A 19,229-nucleotide genomic window follows, 5' to 3' on the forward strand; every position below is an offset into this window, starting at 1 on the left:
AATGTTGCAGATAGTTGCCAAGGATCTGGTTCACTCTCTCCACTTGTCCATTGGACTGCGGGTGGTAGGAGGATGAGAAATTTAATTTGATCTTTAATTGATTGCAGAGAGCTCTCCAAAATTTAGACACAAATTGAACGCCTCTATCCAAGACGATATGCGTGGGAAGCCCGTGAAGACGAAAGATCTGCAAAAAAAATTGCTTCGCCAACTGTGGCGCAGAAGGAAGGCCTGGAAGCGGAGTAAAGTGAACCATTTTGGAAAAACGATCAACGACCACCCAGATGACCGTGTTGCCATGGGATACAGGAAGATCAGTGATGAAGTCCATGGCTATGTGGGACCATAGCTGTTCAGGCAGCGGATGGAGAAGACCTGAAGGTTTCTGACGTGGGGTCTTGTCATGTGCACATGCTGTACAGGCTCCTACGAAATCGGTCACATCCTTTTCCAAGGAGGACCACCAATAGTGTCTGGCAATCAACTGTAAAGTCTTTTTTATTCCAGTGTGACCAGCCAGAAGGGAGGAATGGCCCCATTTGAGGATCCGGAGGCGAAGACGGGGAGGCACATAAGTCTTTCCTGGAGGGACAGGTACCAGAAAAGCAGGAGCTGAAGAGATCAGGCACTCAGGGGGAATGATGTGCTGAGGAAGGGTCTCGGCTTCAGAGGCATCGGTGGTACGAGATAGAGCATCAGCTCTGACATTCTTGTCTGCGGGACAAAAATGGATCTGAAAGTTGAAATGGGCAAAAAACAACGACCACCTTGCCTGGCGAGGATCTAGCCGCTGGGCGGATTGGAGATAAGACTCATTTTTGTGATCTGTATAAATGGTGATGGGGTGAAGGGATCCTTCCAAAAGATGTCTCCACTCCTTAAGGGCCAACTTAATCGCCAACAGTTCACGGTCTCCGATGGAATAATTTTTCTCTGGAGGTGAAAAGGTTTTTGAGAAAAATCCGCAAGTGACAGTTTTTTCCTTTAGCGGATTTTTGTAGGAGAACAGCTCCGGCTCCAACGGAGGAGGCGTCAACCTCGAGGAAGAAGGGCTTCTGAGGATCAGGTCTGGACAAGACTGGAGCAGAAGAGAAGGCGGCTTTGAGGTGGTTAAAGGCTTCCTCTGCCTGAGGGGACCAGGATTTCGGATTAGCATTTTTCTTAGTCAGTGCTACAATAGGAGCAATGATGGTGGAGAAGTTATGGAATGAATTGACGGTAGTAATTTGCGAATCCGAGAAATCTTTGGATTGCTCGCAGGCCAGTGGGACGAGGCCAATCCATTACCACAGAAAGTTTATCAGGGTCCATTTGAAGACCATATCCGGACACAATGTAACCCAAGAAGGGAAGACTGCTGCGTTCGAATAGACACTTCTCGATTTTGGCGTAAAGTAGATTTTGGCGTAGTCACTGGAGCACTTGACGAGCATGAAGGCGATGTTCCTCTAGGTTGGAGGAGAAAATGAGGATGTCGTCAAGATAGACTACCACACAAGAGTACAGCATATCCCCAAAAAATTTTATTAACAAAGTCCTGAAAGACTGCTGGGGCGTTGCATAGACCAAATGGCATAACTAGGTATTCAAAGTGTCCATCTCTGGTATTGAAGGCGGTCTTCCATTCATCGCCTGCTCGAATACGGATGAGGTTATATGCGCCCCTTAGATCTAGTTTGATAAAAAATCTTAGCACCTCGCAGATGGTCGAAAAGTTCGGAGATGAGTGGCAGAGGATAGCGATTTTTTTACGGTAATTTTATTGAGACCGCGGTAATCAATACAAGGTTGGAGAGATCCATCTTTTTTAGTGACAAAGAAAAATCCAGGTCCTGCCGGGGAAGATTTCCGGATAAAACCTCTTTTGAGGTTTTCCTGTATGTACTCGGACATAGCTTGGGTTTCCGGGGGAAGAAAGTGGGTAAATCCTACCACGGGGCGGTGTGGTACCAGGGAGCAGGTCAATAGGACAGTCATAGGGTCTATGTGGTGGTAAGACCTCTGCTTGCTTTTTACAAAAGATGTCCGAAAACTCCTGAGAGGCTTTAGGAAGACCTGGCAAAGGAGTAGCCATGGAGACTTGGCAGGAAGAAACTGGGTGAAGACATCGCTTGTGGCAAGAAGATACCCAGCTCTTAATGTCTCCGGTGACCCAGTCGAGGATAGGCGAATGACGTTGGAGCCAGTGCAAGCCCAGAAAAATTTAAGAAGTGCAGTTGGGTAGCACAAAAAATTTAATATGTTCATGATGGTGAACTCCCAACAGTCATGAGAAGCGGTTGAGTGCGGTAACGCACGGTGCAGACCAGTCTCTCTCCATTGACGGATGAAATGAAGAGGAGCTTGACGAGACGGGTAACTGGAATGTTGAATCTGTTTACTAAGGAGGCTTCAATGAAATTTCCTGCTGAACCCGAGTCCAAGAAGGCCACAGCGGGGAAGGAAGTAGCATTAGCGGGTATAGCAATCCGCACAGGTAAAGTCAATCATGGAGAGGTAGAATTCACTCCTAGCAACGACTCTCCTACGTTGACTAGGTGAGTGGGTGCTTTTCTCAGACGCGGAGGACGAATAGGACAGTCTTTTAGGAAATGTTCGGTGCTTGCACAGTATAGACACAGGTTTTCATTCCTACGGCGAGTCCTCTCTTGTTGGGTCAAAGCGAGACCGATCCACTTGCATAACCTCCTCGGCAGGAGGCACAGGAACAGATTGCAAAGGACGTTGGAGGAGAGGAGCCTGGGAGGAAAACCGCCTGGTGTGAACAAGTTCCTTTTCCTGATGAAGCTCCTGGCGTCTTTCCGAGAAACGCATGTCAATGCGGGTGGCCAAATGGATGAGTTCAGACAGGTTAGCAGGAATTTCTCGTGCAGCCAGGATATCTTTGATGTGACTGGATAAGCCTTTCTTGAAGGTCGTGCAGAGGGCCTCATTATTCCAGGAAAGCTCTGAGGCGAGGGTGCGGAACAGGATGGTGTATTCGCACACAGAAGAACTCCCTTGGACAAGATTCAGCAAAGCAGTCTCGGCTGAGGAAGCCCGGGCTGGCTCCTCAAAAACACTACTTACTTCTGAGAAGGACTGGATTATAGCAGTGGCAGGATTGTTGCGGTCCCAAAGCGGTGTGGCCCATGACAAGGCCTTTCCAGACAAGAGGCTGACCACGAATGCCACCTTAGACCGCTCAGTAGGGAATTGGTCCGACATCAGGTGTAGGGAACACTGGGACAGGAATCCACGGCACAGTTTAGAGTCCCCATCAAACTTGTCTGGAAGAGACAGGCGGAAGCTGGGAGCAGCCACTCGCTGCGGAGGAGATGCAGGAGCTGGCGGAGGAGATGGTTGCTGTTGTAGCGGCAGAAGCTGTTGCAGCATAACGGTCAGCTGAGTCAGCTGCTGTCCATGTTGCACGATCTGCTGTGATTGCTGGGCGACCACGGAGGTTAGGTCAGCGACACTAGGCAGCAGGACCTCAGCGGGATCCATGGCCGGATCTACTGTCAGGATCCGGACTGGTATGTGGAGAGGACACGGATGGTGGATCGTCTGTATCAGTGAGGAGATGGCGTGATCCGTACCAGGGGAACGGAATCTAAGGGGTTACTGGTTTTCACCAGAGCCCGCCGCAAAGCGGGATGGACTTGCAGCGGCAGGTAACCCCCAGGTCATTCCACCCGATAGCGACTCAACCTCACTGACAGCTGAGACAGGCGCGGTACACAAGGGCAAGGCAAGAGCAAGGTCGGATGTAGCAGAAGGTCTGGGCAGGCAGCAAAGGTTCGTAGTCAGGGGCAACGGCAAAGGTCTGGATACACAGGCAATGGAACACACAGAAACGCTTTCTCAGGGCACAAGGCAAAAGGAACCGGCAGGGACAGGAAAGGGAAGTGTTTTTTTTTTTGGAGTGGAAGTTCTTAGGAACTAATTGGGCCAGGCACCAATTAATGGTGCACTGGCCCTTTAAATCTGAGAGACCCGGCACGCGCCCTAGAGAGCGGGGCTGCGCGCGCCGGGACTGAGCAGAAGGACGGGGCCGGTAAGAGACACGGGATGCGACCCACGGGCGGGCACGTCCCGCCCCGGGGGTCGCATCCCCGCCGAGGGACATAGAGCAGCGCTCCCGGTCAGACTCGCAGACCGGAGCGCTGCAAGCAGAGGAGTAACGCCGCGAGCACTCTGGAGGGGAAGCGGGGCCCGGAGCGCTCGGCATTACAAGGACAAGGTTGTTTTCCGTCTAGATCCTTCCTTTTTGCCTAAGGTGGTCTCGGCCTTTCATCTCAATGAGGACATTGTCCTTTCGTCTTTTTGTCCTGCTCCTTCTCATCCTAAGGAGCGCTTACTAGACAAGCTGGATGTAGTTCGGGCTGTTCGGTCTTATCTCTCCATCACTTCTTCGTTTTGTCAGTGTGATTCCTTTTTCATCTTTACGGAAGGTCGTCGCAAGGGACAACCTGCTTCCAAGGCCAACATTTCTTAGTAGATTTGGTCCGCCATTTCGGAAGCCTATCGCTGTAAGGGGAAGATCCCTCCTTTCAGGGTTGTGGCTCATTCTTCCCGTTCTGTTGGGGCATCCTGGGCTCTCCAGAATAGAGCCTCGGCCTCGCTGATTTGCAAGGCGGCTACCTGGTCGTCTTTGCACACTTTCTCGAGGTTTTACCAAGGTCATACTTTCGCATCGGCTGATGCTAGTCTGGGTCGTAAAGTGTTGCAGGCGGCAGTGGATCGGCCGTCTGCCTGACTGCTTATCTGCCCACCCAAGGGACGGCTTTGGTACGTCCCACGGTCTGTGTCCCCCAATGGAGCCGATAGAGAAAAGGAGATTTTTGTTTACTGTCCGCAAAATCTCTTTCTCGAAGGATCCATTGGGGGACACAGCTTCCGCCCTGTTTGGGATTTTCCTTTGGTTCTCTGTCCGAGGGTGTGTTCAGTTATGTTTTTTCTTCTAGTTCTCGGACAGTTTTGGTTTTTCTTTGACCTGTTGGTCTCCTCCTATTGCTCTGGAACTTAAACTGATTTGCTCAGAGCCTGAAGGCGGGTATATCCTACCGGGAGGAGCTAACTTTTTTTTATTACTATAGTGTCACACCTCCTAGAGACAGCAGCATACACCCACGGTCTGTGTCCCCCAATGGATCCTTCGAGAAAGAGATTTTACGGTAAGTAAATCTTTTAAACTTTACCACAAATTTGAATTCTCTTTTAACCTGCCAGGCAGCCAGCAGAGCTGTGGAACAAGCTCTTGACCACAATATTACCAGTCTGAATATTTGTACTGACAGCAAGTTTACTATAAAGGGTAAGTTCACGTGTGCTTCCTTATTACTTTAATAGCCTATGAGTTCACGTGAGGTGGATTTGTGACAGAAAACGCAGTGAATCTGACGCAAACCCATGCGTACTATGTTTCCTGCAGATTTATGGTCTGTTCACACGTACAGTATTCTGCGCAGGATTTTCTGCTGCAGATTTCAATGTAAACTAAATGACTGAACACAGCTTCAAATCTGCGCAGAATACCATACGTGTGAATAGACCCTTAGGAGGGAGTTTATCCAGTTCACTGGATGTGCATTGTGTGCGACTCTTGTGCCTTTTAAGCACACAGCAGACTTAATAGAAATCACATCCGCAGTGGTCAGGTATTTATATTTTAAAAAAATAATCAAATAAACAAAAGTAGCAATCCCCAAACTATTAAAATAAAATGTTAATGGTCCAGAATTGCTGATTTTTTTTTTCAAAATTAAGTTTTTATTGAAAAGTTTTCAAATAAACAGACAAAGTACCAAAGCAAATGTCTACTCAAGATTATGCAGCGTGCATTATAGCATCTAATAATGTAGGTCAGGTTAAGGCAGGAGTAACAGCAATCACAGTGAAATCATGAATTACTTGTGATCCAATGCCTCACGTTGAGCAGTGTACATGAGCTTGTGCAAGTCATTAAAAAAAAACCTTGGTCATCCTGCCATGCTTGCTTCGGTAAATCCATAAGCAAACTATTAGTAGTAAGGGGGGGAAAGAGAGAAGGGGGGGGGGAGGAGGGTGGAGAGAAAGGAACAGTACATGATATAGGAAGAAGTGGTGGCAGAGGAAACAAAGCGACTCAGGTGCGTTAGAAAGTAGTCTGTCAGCGTGGTGCACAGGCGAGATCCTCCTCATCGCGGCGGGTTGACACCGGATATGGTAGTAAATGTCTGAGGCGCTCAGGCAGTTCAAGTGTCTGGGGTACCAGTGTGTAGGGTTCTGTATGTGTCAGTTGATAGAAAGTTAACCCACGGGCCCCAAATGAGATGGTGCTTATGCGCTTGTCCCCTAGAGTCGGCCAGCAACTCCTCCATCCTGTGAAGATGGGAAAGTTCCTGAAACCAAGAGGAAAGCGTGGGGGGTGATGAGGATTTCCACAATCTAGGTATAACCGTTCTAGCTGCTAGAACCATGAATCCAGCTAGATGAGCAGACCACGTAGGCAGGGATGGCGGGAAAAGGGACAGCAGAAGAGGTCCAGGTGAGTTGGGCAGTCGTATGAACGTTAGCTTATGGATCACATCCAGGGCCTGGTTTCAGAAGGGGGCCAGGGCCTGGCATGTTAACCATATGTGGGACATAGAGTCACCCGATTCGCCACACCTCCAGCAGGTGTCAGGTACCTCAGGGTAGAATTTGTGTAGAAGGGAAGGGACTCTATACCACCTCGTCAGTATTTTGTAATTCGTTTCCTGGGCTTTGCAGGAAGTAGATAGTTTGTGGCTAAGGCGCATCGCTCTCCCCAGTCCTCACTAGAGAAGGTAACATCCAGCTCCCTCTCCCAGCCACGCCGGAATGGCAGCGGATGCACCAAAAGAGTGTCGAGCAAGAGAGCATATAATGAGCTAATCGGACGAAATGTCCAGGATGTGGTAACGCACAACTTCTCGAACGGGGTGAGAGAGCGATGCAGATTCAGCACATTCCTGGATTTATTATAGAAGTGTTGTAATTGGAGATATTGAAGTGCTTGCGTGGGAGAAATGAGGGTTCCACCGCAGAGTTCACTAAGGGGCTTCAAGGAGGTGGGCGTGAGTAAGGTCGAGAAGGTAGGTGAATACCTTTTGGAAAGCCCCAGGTAGAGAGGTATAGAATGTGCGGGAGGGAAGAGGGGGTTGCCAAATATCGGGGTCAGTGGACCATCAGGTGTATAGTGCCAAGGAAGGGAGATAAGTGCAGCGGATGTGGGTTATCGAGGCCACTATAGGGGGCATGTCTACAGAAGAACGCAGATTGAGTGCTTTGTTGGAAGCTACAGGAGAGTCTTGGGGTGAATTGCAGATTTTTATTTGTGAAGTCACATCCCAAACAACACAACAAACAGGAGAAAGAAAAATACAGGTGCGCACCTTGTGCAGGTAAACCCAAATAGGATATATGTGTGAATTGGCAAAAATGATGGGTCCACAGAATGGACCGTTACCTTAATAGATTTTACAGTAAGATGCAAAAATGTGCACAGACAACAAAGTGGCCGCATTGCACAGCTGAATCGCAGCCGCCCTGACACTAAGCTGAAACTGATTATCTCAGAGTCAGTGAGTGGTTATATACTGCTGGGAGGGGCCGACTTCTTCTTTTTTGCCTAGTGTCAGCCTCCTAGTGGCAAGAGCAGCATATACCCACGGTTCCTGTGTCCCCCAATGTAGGCGCCCGAGAAATAAATACATTTAAAAAATAATAATAATTAATATATATATATATATATATATATATATATATATATGTAATTTATTATTATTTTATTATAGTAAAGTGGTCCACTTAGGGGCTGGATAAGGGTATTATTCTGGACTTTTCTTTGGTAATCATGCTGTGAACCAACCACTCAGGCCCTGCACTTGCCATAATTGTTTTTACTTTATTATACTGTTAATAGACTTATTAGAAGCCTCCTGGTGGATATATGCTCTATATTAAAGCGTCTAACAGGGTTTTTTTTTCTTTTTTAATTTTAGGTATGACTGAATGGGTTCCGAGGTGGAAAGAAAATGGATGGAAAACCGTGCATGGAGAAGATGTTGTCAATAGGAGAGAATTTGAAAAGCTTGATAGACTGAGTAAAAAGCTTGATGTCAAATGGGTAAGTCTCCCATGTTTCTTTGTGATTGTGTAAAAGTTTTATAATATAAAGACAATTAGTGGAAACATGCAGCTACTAATATTTACCAACAAAGACTCACATTATTTATTTTTTTATCTAAAACTTGGCTTTGCTTAAGTCTCCTCCTAAACATTACTGAAAAACGTATCCACTATCTGCAGGATGGGGGATAAGTTTTAGATCGTGGGGTGGGGGGTCCGACCACTGGGAACCCCTGCAATCTCCATTACAAGGCTATGGCTGCCACCCCCACCCCACGATCTATCAGGGACACTCAAACACGACACACTGAAGCTGTCAGCTCTCTGAGCTGAGGAGAAGGGAGAGTGAAGTGTCTATGGTAGAAGCTAGTCATCAGTGTGATAAGATCTCCTTGACTTCTTGTCTGGAGGAAAAGCTGAGAGAAATGGTATGTGCTCAGCAAAGATTACACTCCACATTGCAAGGTGTCATAACTTTATCATGTGCAGCTATATAAAGGTAATTTCATTTGGCTGGAGATCTCTTTTTAAAGTAGTCCTCTTCAGACACCTTAAACATTTTTTAAAGTACTAAAACAAATGTAAATTGGGGATTGTTTTAATTGTATGGACCTACAATATAAAGATAACATGAGATTTTTTTTTTTACGGAAAAGTGCAGTGTAGAAACAAACCCCCAAAAGTTGTAACAATTTTTTTTTCTTCCCAACTTTGCTCCACAAATGTCTCTCTATGGCTATTAGAAGGTGAGGAGAAAAACAGAATGGGAATTGAAAGGAGGCGTGGTGTTAGATAATTACACATTTATAACACATGAATTGTATCCAATGAAATGTATTTGCTGTATGTATATATATATATATATATGTATAGATATATATGTGCAGTTTTTATAATCATGTTATGCTTGATAAAGGCTACTATTGCCGAAACGTTGCAACTTATTGGGGTTAAATAAAGAAACCAGTTTATGAAGCTCCTCGACCTGACGGTGCTGTGATTTGTGGACTTCGCTTGTACTTATCCTGGGCTGGCTACCTGGGTATTCACATGCACGGAGGTTGGTCCCCGGTGCTGTCTCACATCATCCTTTGTGTGTGTGTGTGTATATATATATGTATATATATATATATATATATATACAGTGACCCCCCCGACCTACGATGGCCCCGACATATGATCAAATCGACATACGATGGCCTCTCAGAGGCCATCGCATGTCGATGTCAGCATCGACATACGATGCTTTTTTATGTTGGGGCCATCGCATTAAGTGCTATCCGGCAGCGCAAAATACTTATGCTGCTGCCGGATAGCAGCTTAATGTTCCCTGGGTGGTGCGGTAAGTATTCCTTACCCCTCCACGATGCTCCTGGGTGCCCTCTGGGTCCAGCTCTGGTCTTCCGGTGTCTTCTCAGCCCTCTCCGATGACGTCAATACGCTGCGCACGTCACCCAATAGGAATGGCGTACGCAGCGGCGTAATGACGTCGCTACGCAGGCCCAGTAAGGCCTTGCGGAAGACAGCTGAGGACCAGAGAAGACAGCGGAGGACCGGAGATAACCAGGAGAGCCCAGGGGAGGCCTGGGGTCACCATCGGGAGCGGCGGGGACACCATCGCGAGCAGCGGGAACAGGTGAGTACAGCTTCCTATACTTTACATTGCACGAATCCCTCAACATACGATGGATTCGACAAACGATGGCTCGTTTGGAACGAATTACCATCGTATGTTGAGGGACCACTGTATATCTAGATATATATATGTATACATATATATATTTCTCTATCGGCTCCATTGGGGGGACACAGACCATGGGGTGTATGCTGCTGTCTCTAGGAGGTGTGACACTATGGCAGCAAAAAAGTCGGCTCCTCCCAGCAGGATATACCCGCCTCAAGGCCCTGAGCTAATCAGTTTTAAACTTAGTGTCTAAGGAGGTGGACATGGTCTGGAGTTCTCTCCAGACCAGGTCTTATGTTGTATTATTTTCCTAGATTTAGGGATGTGTTAGATTTTCTATTCCATTTTCTTTCCTGTTTTCAGGTGGGGACTCAGGAACTGCGGCTCACTGTTTCCCATTGCGAGTAAGGGGGCACGGACATTGCGTAGATGCGCTGTTCACCCCCTCTCGCCAACGGTCAGCGCCTGGGTTTGTACCTCATGGGTCCGGGTCACCCTATCTCCCTGCTCGCCTCACTCGCACATGGTAGCCCAGTATGATGCAGGTGATAAAAGCTGGCTGAAGACTTCATAGGAAGACTTCATGAGGTAAGTTCTTCTGACTGAGGTGAGTATATTTCCCTTTCTCCTTAGGTGCAGATTTGCAACATCTGTAGACCCTCAGTTTTTGGCCTACCTTTCTCATGGGTCTAATGGGGCTGGCCTGGACAGGGGTCCTTTATTACTGGAGTGAGCGGTGGCAGTTTGGATGGGGCACAGCTTTCTTCACTTTATTCATATATATATTTATGTGTGTGTGTGGAAACGACTGTGTGTCTGTTTTTTACATTGAAGCGGCTGACGGTGGCGTCTAGTCCGCTCAATTCCCTGCGAGTGCACATGCATTCGCATGTGCGCTCGGGGCAAGGAGCGGGCGCCATTACGGGACTTAATACTTCGGCTTTCTTTTTAATACTTCTCAGGGCGCGAACTGTCCACCAATCAGCGCTGTGCGCGCGATTATGGTGGCAGGGGCCAATCAGCGGTGCCCCCTGCTCCTAACACGCCCCTCCCTTGCTATTGGCCGGCATTTCTCCTCTCTGACAGCCTGGAGACCACCACGGGTTCGAGTCCCGGCGTGGGACAGAGTGTTACAGTGTTGTGGTTTAATTTTAAAATAGGTCCATTGTGGTCTATGGGGATCTCAAGGCATGTGAAACAGTAAGATAAGCAGACTGTATCAGCAACACAGTGAAATGGAACACAATCTTGGGTGAGAGAGGCCCAGAATGGCCTCCCTCTAAACAGTTAACTGGAGTGTTAGTCACTCCTTTAATATGTTAATACTGTAACTCTAAACTGTCTGGTACTACTGAACCACTTGTTCTGCCTGCTCCCCCAGACCCCCCTGCTACTCTACCCCGGTTCTTCTTCCAGGTCCGTTGGGTTCGGCGCCCCTCCAGCCTGGGTTCCCTCCCTCTTCCAGTCTATATCCGACTTGGCTCAGGTCTCCCGTTATGTGGTGACTGCCTTGGAGAGGCCCTCCCTACACCGGCCCTCCGGAGGGTCCCGCTCTTCCCCTATTCTGACGCTCTCGCAGCATCATAGGGGTGTGTCATCTGACTCATCCCTCGAGTCTTCTGGCAGGCACGGGCGCTCCCCTCGCAGGCATCGCCCCATTACTCCGACCTGTTTCAAGCGTCGCTCCTCTAGAGAATGCTCCCAGGGTCCCCGCTCTGACTCTCCAGACCCGCGTACCAGGTCCGTCTCTCTCTCTCTTCCAGGGCCGCCTCACACGTTCTCATTCACCTGGAGAACTTGTGGAAGAAGTTTCTGATTCGGCCTCCGACTCAGAGCACTGCGCGGATGTGCCTAATGTGGTGTATTCATTGGTTGCGGCCATAAGAGACACCTTCCAGCTAAAGGACCCAGGAACTTCGGACGTGGTCCAGAAGTCTCCTTTCATCGTGTCCGACCTCTTCCAGGGCTGCCTCACCTCGTTCCCATTCACCAGGAGAACTTGTGGATGAGGTTTCTGATTCGGCCTCCGACTCAGAGGACCGCACGGATGTGCCTGATGTGTTGTAGTCAGTGGTTGCGGCCATAAGAGACACCTTCCATCTAAAGGACCCAGGAACTTCGGACGTGGCTCCAGAAGTCTCCTTTCTTTGTGCCCAACCTGCACTCAAGACTTTCAGCTCTCACGCTGAATTTTACGCCCTGGGTGTATCCGCCTGAAGTCACCCTGACAAGAAGTTTCAGGAAACGAAGAAGGTTCAAGCGTGGTATTCCTTCGCCAAGGACCTCATTGCTCGGTGGACCTCCTCTCCAACTGTGGATCCGCCGGTCTCCCGCCTCTCTAAGACGCCTACCCGGCCGTTGGCTGATGCGGCTGCCTTCGAGAATCCAGCGGACATGAAGGTGGATACTTTGGCAATCTCTGCCTTTGAGGCAGCAGGTTCTTCCTGCTGTTGCTTCTGCCTGGGTGTCAAAGGCCCTTTTAGTATGGTCTTCCAACTCCGCCAGGGTAGTCTTCAAGATCCCTCTGGAGGATTTATTTAATCTAGCTCTCCGATGCTCCGCAGCCGGAGATTTTTCTGTGTTCTGCTTCCATGTACAGCCACTGTGCTGCCTTTACCACAAGCTACCTGGTAGCCACTGTCCCTTCATGTGGCTTTAAGCCTGGAATGCGGACGCCACCTTCAGGAAGTGAGGCGACGGGTGGAAAAAGAGTTCTTTATTACCTCTGGTAAGACTCACAGAACCGCTTTCCGTCGTAAGTCCTCCTTCCGGTTCTGCGGACCTTTGGTACCAACAAAGGGTCCAGCCAGGCGCCTTCATGGGAAGAGTGCTCCTCTTTCCGATCCCATTCCTCCCGGAGGTCGGCTATCCGTTCCGGCTGTTTGGCGGCCCCTTCAGACACCCGTAGGCCTTCCTCAGCCTGAAGGGTCGCCCCCACCCGCCAACCTCTCTCAAGTGGTTGGTCGCCTCTTACCCTCCGGGATGCCTGGACATGCAGCTTCAGGGGAACGTTTTCGAGGTTTATTCCACCCTCTTTGTGGTCTCCAAGAAAGGCGTTTCTGTTCGCCCAGTCTTGGTTCTCGAGTATCTCAGCCAGCATCTTGCGTTCCCATCCTGAATGGAGTCTCTCCGTTCGGTGCTGGCGTCCATGGTTCAAGGGGAGTTTTCGTTTTTCTGTGGACATCAAGGATGCCTGCCTCCACATCTCATTGTTTCCCGGTCATCAGCGGTACCTCTGCTCTGCAGTTCCGCACAGTCATTTTCTATTGTGGCTATCCATTTCGGTCTGGCCACTTCTCCGCGGACGTTTGCCAAAGTCCTGGCGCCTGTGATAGCCTTTTTACGGACAACAGTTACATAGTTAGTATGGTTGAAAAAAGACGTACGTCCATCAAGTCCAACCAGGGAATTGAAGTGAAGGGTGTAAGGGGATTAGGGAAAGGGATGTAGTTTTATAATTCTGCATAAGCATTAATGTTATTTTGTTCCAGGAATGTATCTAACCCTGTTTTAAAGCTGTTAATTGTTCCTGCTGTGACCAGTTCCTGAGGTAGACCGTTCCATAAATTCACAGTCCTCATGGTAAAGAAGGCGTGTCGCCCCTTTAGACTAAACCTTTTCTTCAGACGGAGGGAGTGCCCCCTCGTCCTTTGGGGGGGTTTAACCTGGAACAGTTTTTATCCATATTTTTGTATGGGCCATTTATATACTTATATACGTTTATCATATCCCCCCTTAAACATCTCTTCTCAAGACGAAACAATTGTATCTCCTTTATTCGCTCCTCATAGCTAAGATGTTCCATGCCCCATATTAGTTTAGTCGCGCGTCTCTGCACCCTTTCCAACTCCGCAGTGTCCCTTTTATGAACAGGCGACCAAAACTGAACAGCATATTCCAGGTGAGGCCGTACCAATGCTTTATAAAGGGGGAGTATTATGTCCCTGTCCCTCGAGTCCATGCCTCTTTTTATACATGATAATATCCTGCCGGCTTTGGAAGCAGCAGCCTGACATTGCATGCTATTCTGAAGTCTGTGATCTACAAGTACACCCAGATCCTTCTCTACCAGTGAATCTGCCAGTTTAATCCCCCCTAAGACATACGGTGCATGCATGTTCTTAGTACCCAGATGCATAACTTTACATTTATCCACATTGAACCTCATTTGCCAAGTGGATGCCCAGACACTTAGTCTATCCAAGTAATCTTGTAACTTATGCACATCCTCTATAGACTGTACCATGCTACAAAGCTTGGTGTCATCTGCAAAGATAGAAACAGAGCTGTTAATGCCATCCTCTATATCATTGATAAATAAATTAAACAACAGCGGGCCCAGTACTGAACCTTGGGGTACACCACTAATTACCGGGGACCAATCAGACTACGAATCATTGACCACCACTCTCTGGGTACGATCCATGAGCCAGTGTTCAATCCAGTTACAAACTAAAGTTTCCAAGCCCAAAGACCTTAACCTACCTGTCAGACGTCTGTGAGGGACAGTATCAAACGCTTTGGCAAAATCCAGAAACACTATATCCACAGCCATTCCTCTGTCAAGGCTTCTACTCACCTCTTCATAAAAGCAAATTAGATTGGTTTGACAACTTCTATCCTTAGTAAACCCATGCTTGCTATCACTTATAATACTATTATCCCCTATGTATTCCTGTATGTAATCCCTTATAAGTCCTTCAAACAATTTACCCACAATGCACGTTAGACTTACCGGTCTATAATTGCCTGGCAAAGACCTAGAGCCCTTCTTGAAGATTGGCACCACATTCGCCTTGCGCCAGTCCCTTGGCACAATACCAGACACCAGAGAATCTCTAAATATCATGAACAAGGGTACAGATATTACTGAACTTACCTCTCTAAGAACTCTTGGGTGTAGTCCATCCGGCCCTGGAGATTTGCTTACATTTACTTTACTTAACTTACCTTGCACCATCTCTACATTAAGCCAGTTCAGTACATTACATGATGTGTTACCAGCACTGACCTGGCCAATGTCAGCTCCTTTTTCCATAGTGTATACAGAACTAAAGAACCCATTCAGTAGCTCCGCCTTCTCTTGATCGCCCGTGACAACCTCCCCATTATCATTATTAAGGGGTCCTACATGCTCTGTCCTTGGTTTTTTTGTATTTATATATCTAAAAAAAATATTTAGGATTAGTTTTGCTTTCTTTGGCCACCTGTCTCTCATTTTGAATTTTTGCTGTTTTTATTACATTTTTACAGATTTTATTAAGCTCCTTGTACTGTTTAAATGTTATAGCTGACCCATCAGATTTGAATTTTTTGAAGGCTATTTTTTTGTTGTTTATTGCTCTTTTAACATCATTTGTCAGCCATGTAGGATTTAGTTTTAATCGTTTATATTTGTTCCCCTTTGGTATATATTTAGCTGTATAGTTATTTAGAGTTGATTTGAAGATGTCCCATTTACCTTCTGTATCAGTATTTGAGAACACCTCCCCCCAGTCTATGTCCTGTAGTGCAGCTCTCAGCCCAGGGAAATTTGCCTTTTTAAAGTTACGTGTTTTTGCCTTCCCTGTCTGTCTTTGTTTTCTACATTTTAAGTCAAAAGTAACTATATTGTGGTCGCTATTACCAAGGTTTTCCCGCACAGTTACATTACCAACCAGCTCTGCGTTGTTGGAAATGATCAGATCCAACAAGGCATCACTTCTTGTTGGGTCCTCCACAAACTGGCCCATAAAATTATCCTGCAATAAATTTAGGAATTTTCTCCCCTTTGTAGTTTTAGCCAGCCCACGGCCCCAAACTATATCTGGATAGTTAAAATCTCCCATTATTACCACTATACCTGCCCGGGCGGCCCTCTCTATTTGTTTATACAGCTGACCTTCTATCTCTTCAGTGATATTATGGGGTCTGTAGATTACACCAAATATAATTTTTTCAGTATTTCTCTCCTTTTGTACTTCAACCCACAGTGATTCCACATCATCAGAATCATCACACACTATGGCATCATTCACACTGGCTTTCATACCACTTCTTACATACAGACAGACTCCACCACCTTTGTTGTTTTGTTGTTTCCGTGATTCCTTATTTGGACTACCTCCTGATCTGAGCTCCAGCCAGGACCCAGATCCTGGAGAGTCTTAGTCTCAATCTCCAGACCTTGTCTCACTTCGGTTGGATGGTCATTTGGGACAAGCCCAACCGCTCTCCTGGGGCTCCAGTTCGATGCGGCTTTTGCCCGCTTTCGACTCCGACGACTCTTTTCAAGAGTCTGATGACTTTGGCTCCCTGCTCCAGTTTCCATTCGCTTTTGCATGGATGTCCTGGGTCGAGTGGCGGCGGCTGTGGAGGCCGTGCCATTTGCCCAGTTTCATCACCGACCTCTTCAATTTAGGATTTTCCTAGTTGTGATGACGGAAAATATAGATTTTATAAAGACAGGAGGCGAGTATCAATGCATATTCTTCCTTTATTAAGCTCAATAGCAGAAAGAAACATGCAGTGTAAACTTTAATAACCAAGAGAAAAAACTGTATAGGGTGCCTAGCAACCTCTTACGCCTCCCATCTCCAATCCGACCAATCCCAACTCAGGACTCTCCATATAAACCGACTCCGGACCCGCCTCCTCCTCTTTCTTTATGCGACCAACAACCGGAACCAATCATATCGTAGAACCGCAGCAAACCGGAACCTGCAGATCTCCGCGACGAAACCAAATGATGTAACCAAATAACCTTCAACGATCCTCCGAAGTCTGAAGGTCAACCACTAACAAGCAAAACGAACCACTGGTAAGTCTTCTTCGCTTCAATATCCTAAACGAGACATAAAATAGAACAGTAATAGGGAGGGAAACAGGGAGGGATGATACTCGCCTCCTGTCTTTATAAAATCTATATTTTCCGTCATCACAACTAGGAAAATCCTAAATTTTATGGCAGACAGAAGGCTCGTATCAATGCAAGTTCAAAGCATAACAATCAACACATTATAAAACCATCATAGACACATGAGACTCTGGTTTAAAATAAAAAATCCAAAATGTATCTTCCGACGACCAATCTGCTGCTTTCAAAATGTCTGAAAGCGAACCTCCTGACTGGACCATTTTAGTAGCCATTGCGCTTCTGGTAGAATGCGCTTTAAAGACCGATATATCGATCCCAGCCAAAACCATCGACTGTCTTACCCAACGGGATAGTGTTGGGGAAGACACAGGTAAATAGGGAGAACAAAAAGAAATGAGCAGTTGAGAAAAACTTGGAGATCTCAACAAAGCCGTCCGTTGTTCATAAGCTTTTAAACAACGCACCACACATAGTTTAGGATGGTCCGGAAAATATGGATAAAATACCGAACGCAATTGTGTTTTCGTGCGTCGCGAAATATCAAACTTGACACCTTGAGGAGTAAATTGTCTCCTCGAAATATCCAGTGCGCATACATCTGAAACACGTTTAATGGATACCAAGCATAACAACATGGTTAACTTATATGATAGCAACTTTAGTGATAATTCCTCATTGTCATCCCATGCAGAAAACATGCGGATAACAAGCGACACATCCCAAGTAACTTGGTACCTAGGGGTAGGAGGCCGTCGAAACCTTATGCCGTGCCATAGACGACATACCACCGGATGCTGACCAATTGGTAGACCATCCACCGGTACATGATGTGCCAAGATGGCAGACCTATAGACATTAATAGTCCTATAAGCCTTCCCCTCATCATATGCGCTCGACAAAAAATTTACAATTCCGGGCAAAGGAGCTTGAATGGGATCCATTTGTCTCTGTGAGCACCAATGAACCCAAAGCTTCCAGGCAGATCCGTAAGCCGATCTGGTGCCTGGAGCCCAAGCCTCTCGGATGAGGTCTCTAGCTGACTGTGAAAAGCGTCTATCGAAAACTGCTGAACCGAAATCAGCCATGCAATCAGGTGCAAACTCCCAGACAGGATCAGCGGATGGAACTCCGCTGCCGGACCCTGTAACAGTGAGGGGAAAAGAGGACACAGCCTTGGGTAATCCACATTCATTCCCAGAACTTGGGGAAACCAAGACTGTGTCGGCCACCAGGGAGTGATCAACACTAGAGTGGACTGTTGCGCTTCCGTCTGCCATAATACTCTGGGAATCATGGCGAAGGGTGGAAAAGCATACAACCTTACTTGTGGCCATATTTGTAGGAACGCATCGGTTGCTACAGCCTCTGGATCTGGCCGCCAACTGAAGAACTTTGGTAGTTGGCAATTTAGCCGGAATGCAAAGAGATCCAACTCCAGCTGTCCCCACAGGGAGTGAATGGCTTGAAAAACTGAAGGATGCAACCTCCAATCGCTGCCGTATATCAGGTACCTGGAATTCCAATCCGCCACGGAGTTGGATATGCCCGGCAGATACTCTGCTTGCAATAGAACATTCTTTTGCAGGCAAAATAGCCATAATTCCTTGGGGATGTCCGCCAGGACTTTCGACCTTGTGCCTCCCAGACGATTGATATACTGTACCGCCGTGATATTGTCCATGCGGATCAGTACACAACAATCTGACCTGTGGGAAGCGAAGCTTTTGAGTGCAAACGACCCTGCTAGAAGTTCTAGGCAGTTTATGTGTAATTGCGACTCTGCCTCGGACCACTTCCCTCCCTTGGAGGAAGATCCGCACCGGGCTCCCCAGCCGCTCATGCTGGCATCCGATTCTATAATCAGGTCTGGTTTGGAATTGAAAATCGTCCTTCCATTCCAATCCTGGACATGTCGGAGCCCCCATTGGAGTTCGTCTCGAGCCTCCTGAGACAAAGGAACTCGATCTGAATAGGACAAACCCTCCAAGAGATGTTTGGTCTTGAGGCGTTGTAATGCCCTGTAATGTAGCGGTGCCGGAAATATCGCCTGAATCGATGCCGACAACAGACCTACAATCCGAGCAACCGCACGCAAGGACACCAGTCCTCTCCTTAGCAAGGTCCTTATTTCCTTGCGAATCAGAGTCAACTTTTTGTGGGGTAAACTGAGAGTCTCCGAACGGGTATCTACCAGAAACCCCAAAAACTCCATAGCCCGAGCAGGGATAAGGATCGACTTTTTCTCGTTGAGAAGGAACCCCAGTTCCTCTAGAAGCGAGACCGTCCAGTGTACATGCAGTAAAATCTGATCTCTCGTACGAGCCATAATTAGTATGTCGTCGAGATATATTTTCAACCGCACTCCTCGACTCCTGAGGACCGCCATAACTGGTCTCATCAGTTTGGTGAAACACCACGGAGCCGAGGACAGGCCGAACGGGAGAGACGAAAACTCCCATTTTTGATCCTCCCATGTGAATTGGAGACATGGGCGACAAGAAGGATGTATCGGTACTGTAAGGTATGCGTCCTTCAAGTCTATCTTTGCCAACCAGTCTCCTGGAAGTAGTAAATCCC

At 47.4% G+C, this 19,229-nt stretch overlaps 2 protein-coding genes across 4 annotated transcripts in view; one reads left to right on the forward strand and one right to left on the reverse strand.

The window, feature by feature from the left end:
* The window catches only part of LOC130361297 (ribonuclease H1-like), a 280,103-nt gene that overhangs the window by 175,752 nt on the left and 85,122 nt on the right, over positions 1-19,229 (reverse strand). The gene's annotated exons all lie outside the window — the stretch shown is intronic.
* Positions 1-19,229, forward strand: part of LOC130361299 (ribonuclease H1-like) — a 93,326-nt gene that overhangs the window by 56,513 nt on the left and 17,584 nt on the right. Inside the window, exons 5-6 of the mRNA XM_056564107.1 lie at positions 5,212-5,296; positions 7,986-8,110. Of these exons, the coding sequence (XP_056420082.1) occupies positions 5,212-5,296; positions 7,986-8,110 (210 nt within the window). The remainder of the gene's footprint in view (positions 1-5,211; positions 5,297-7,985; positions 8,111-19,229) is intronic.

Source organism: Hyla sarda, chromosome 3 (genome assembly GCF_029499605.1).
Source record: "Hyla sarda isolate aHylSar1 chromosome 3, aHylSar1.hap1, whole genome shotgun sequence".
NCBI classification, from domain to species: domain Eukaryota; kingdom Metazoa; phylum Chordata; class Amphibia; order Anura; family Hylidae; genus Hyla; species Hyla sarda.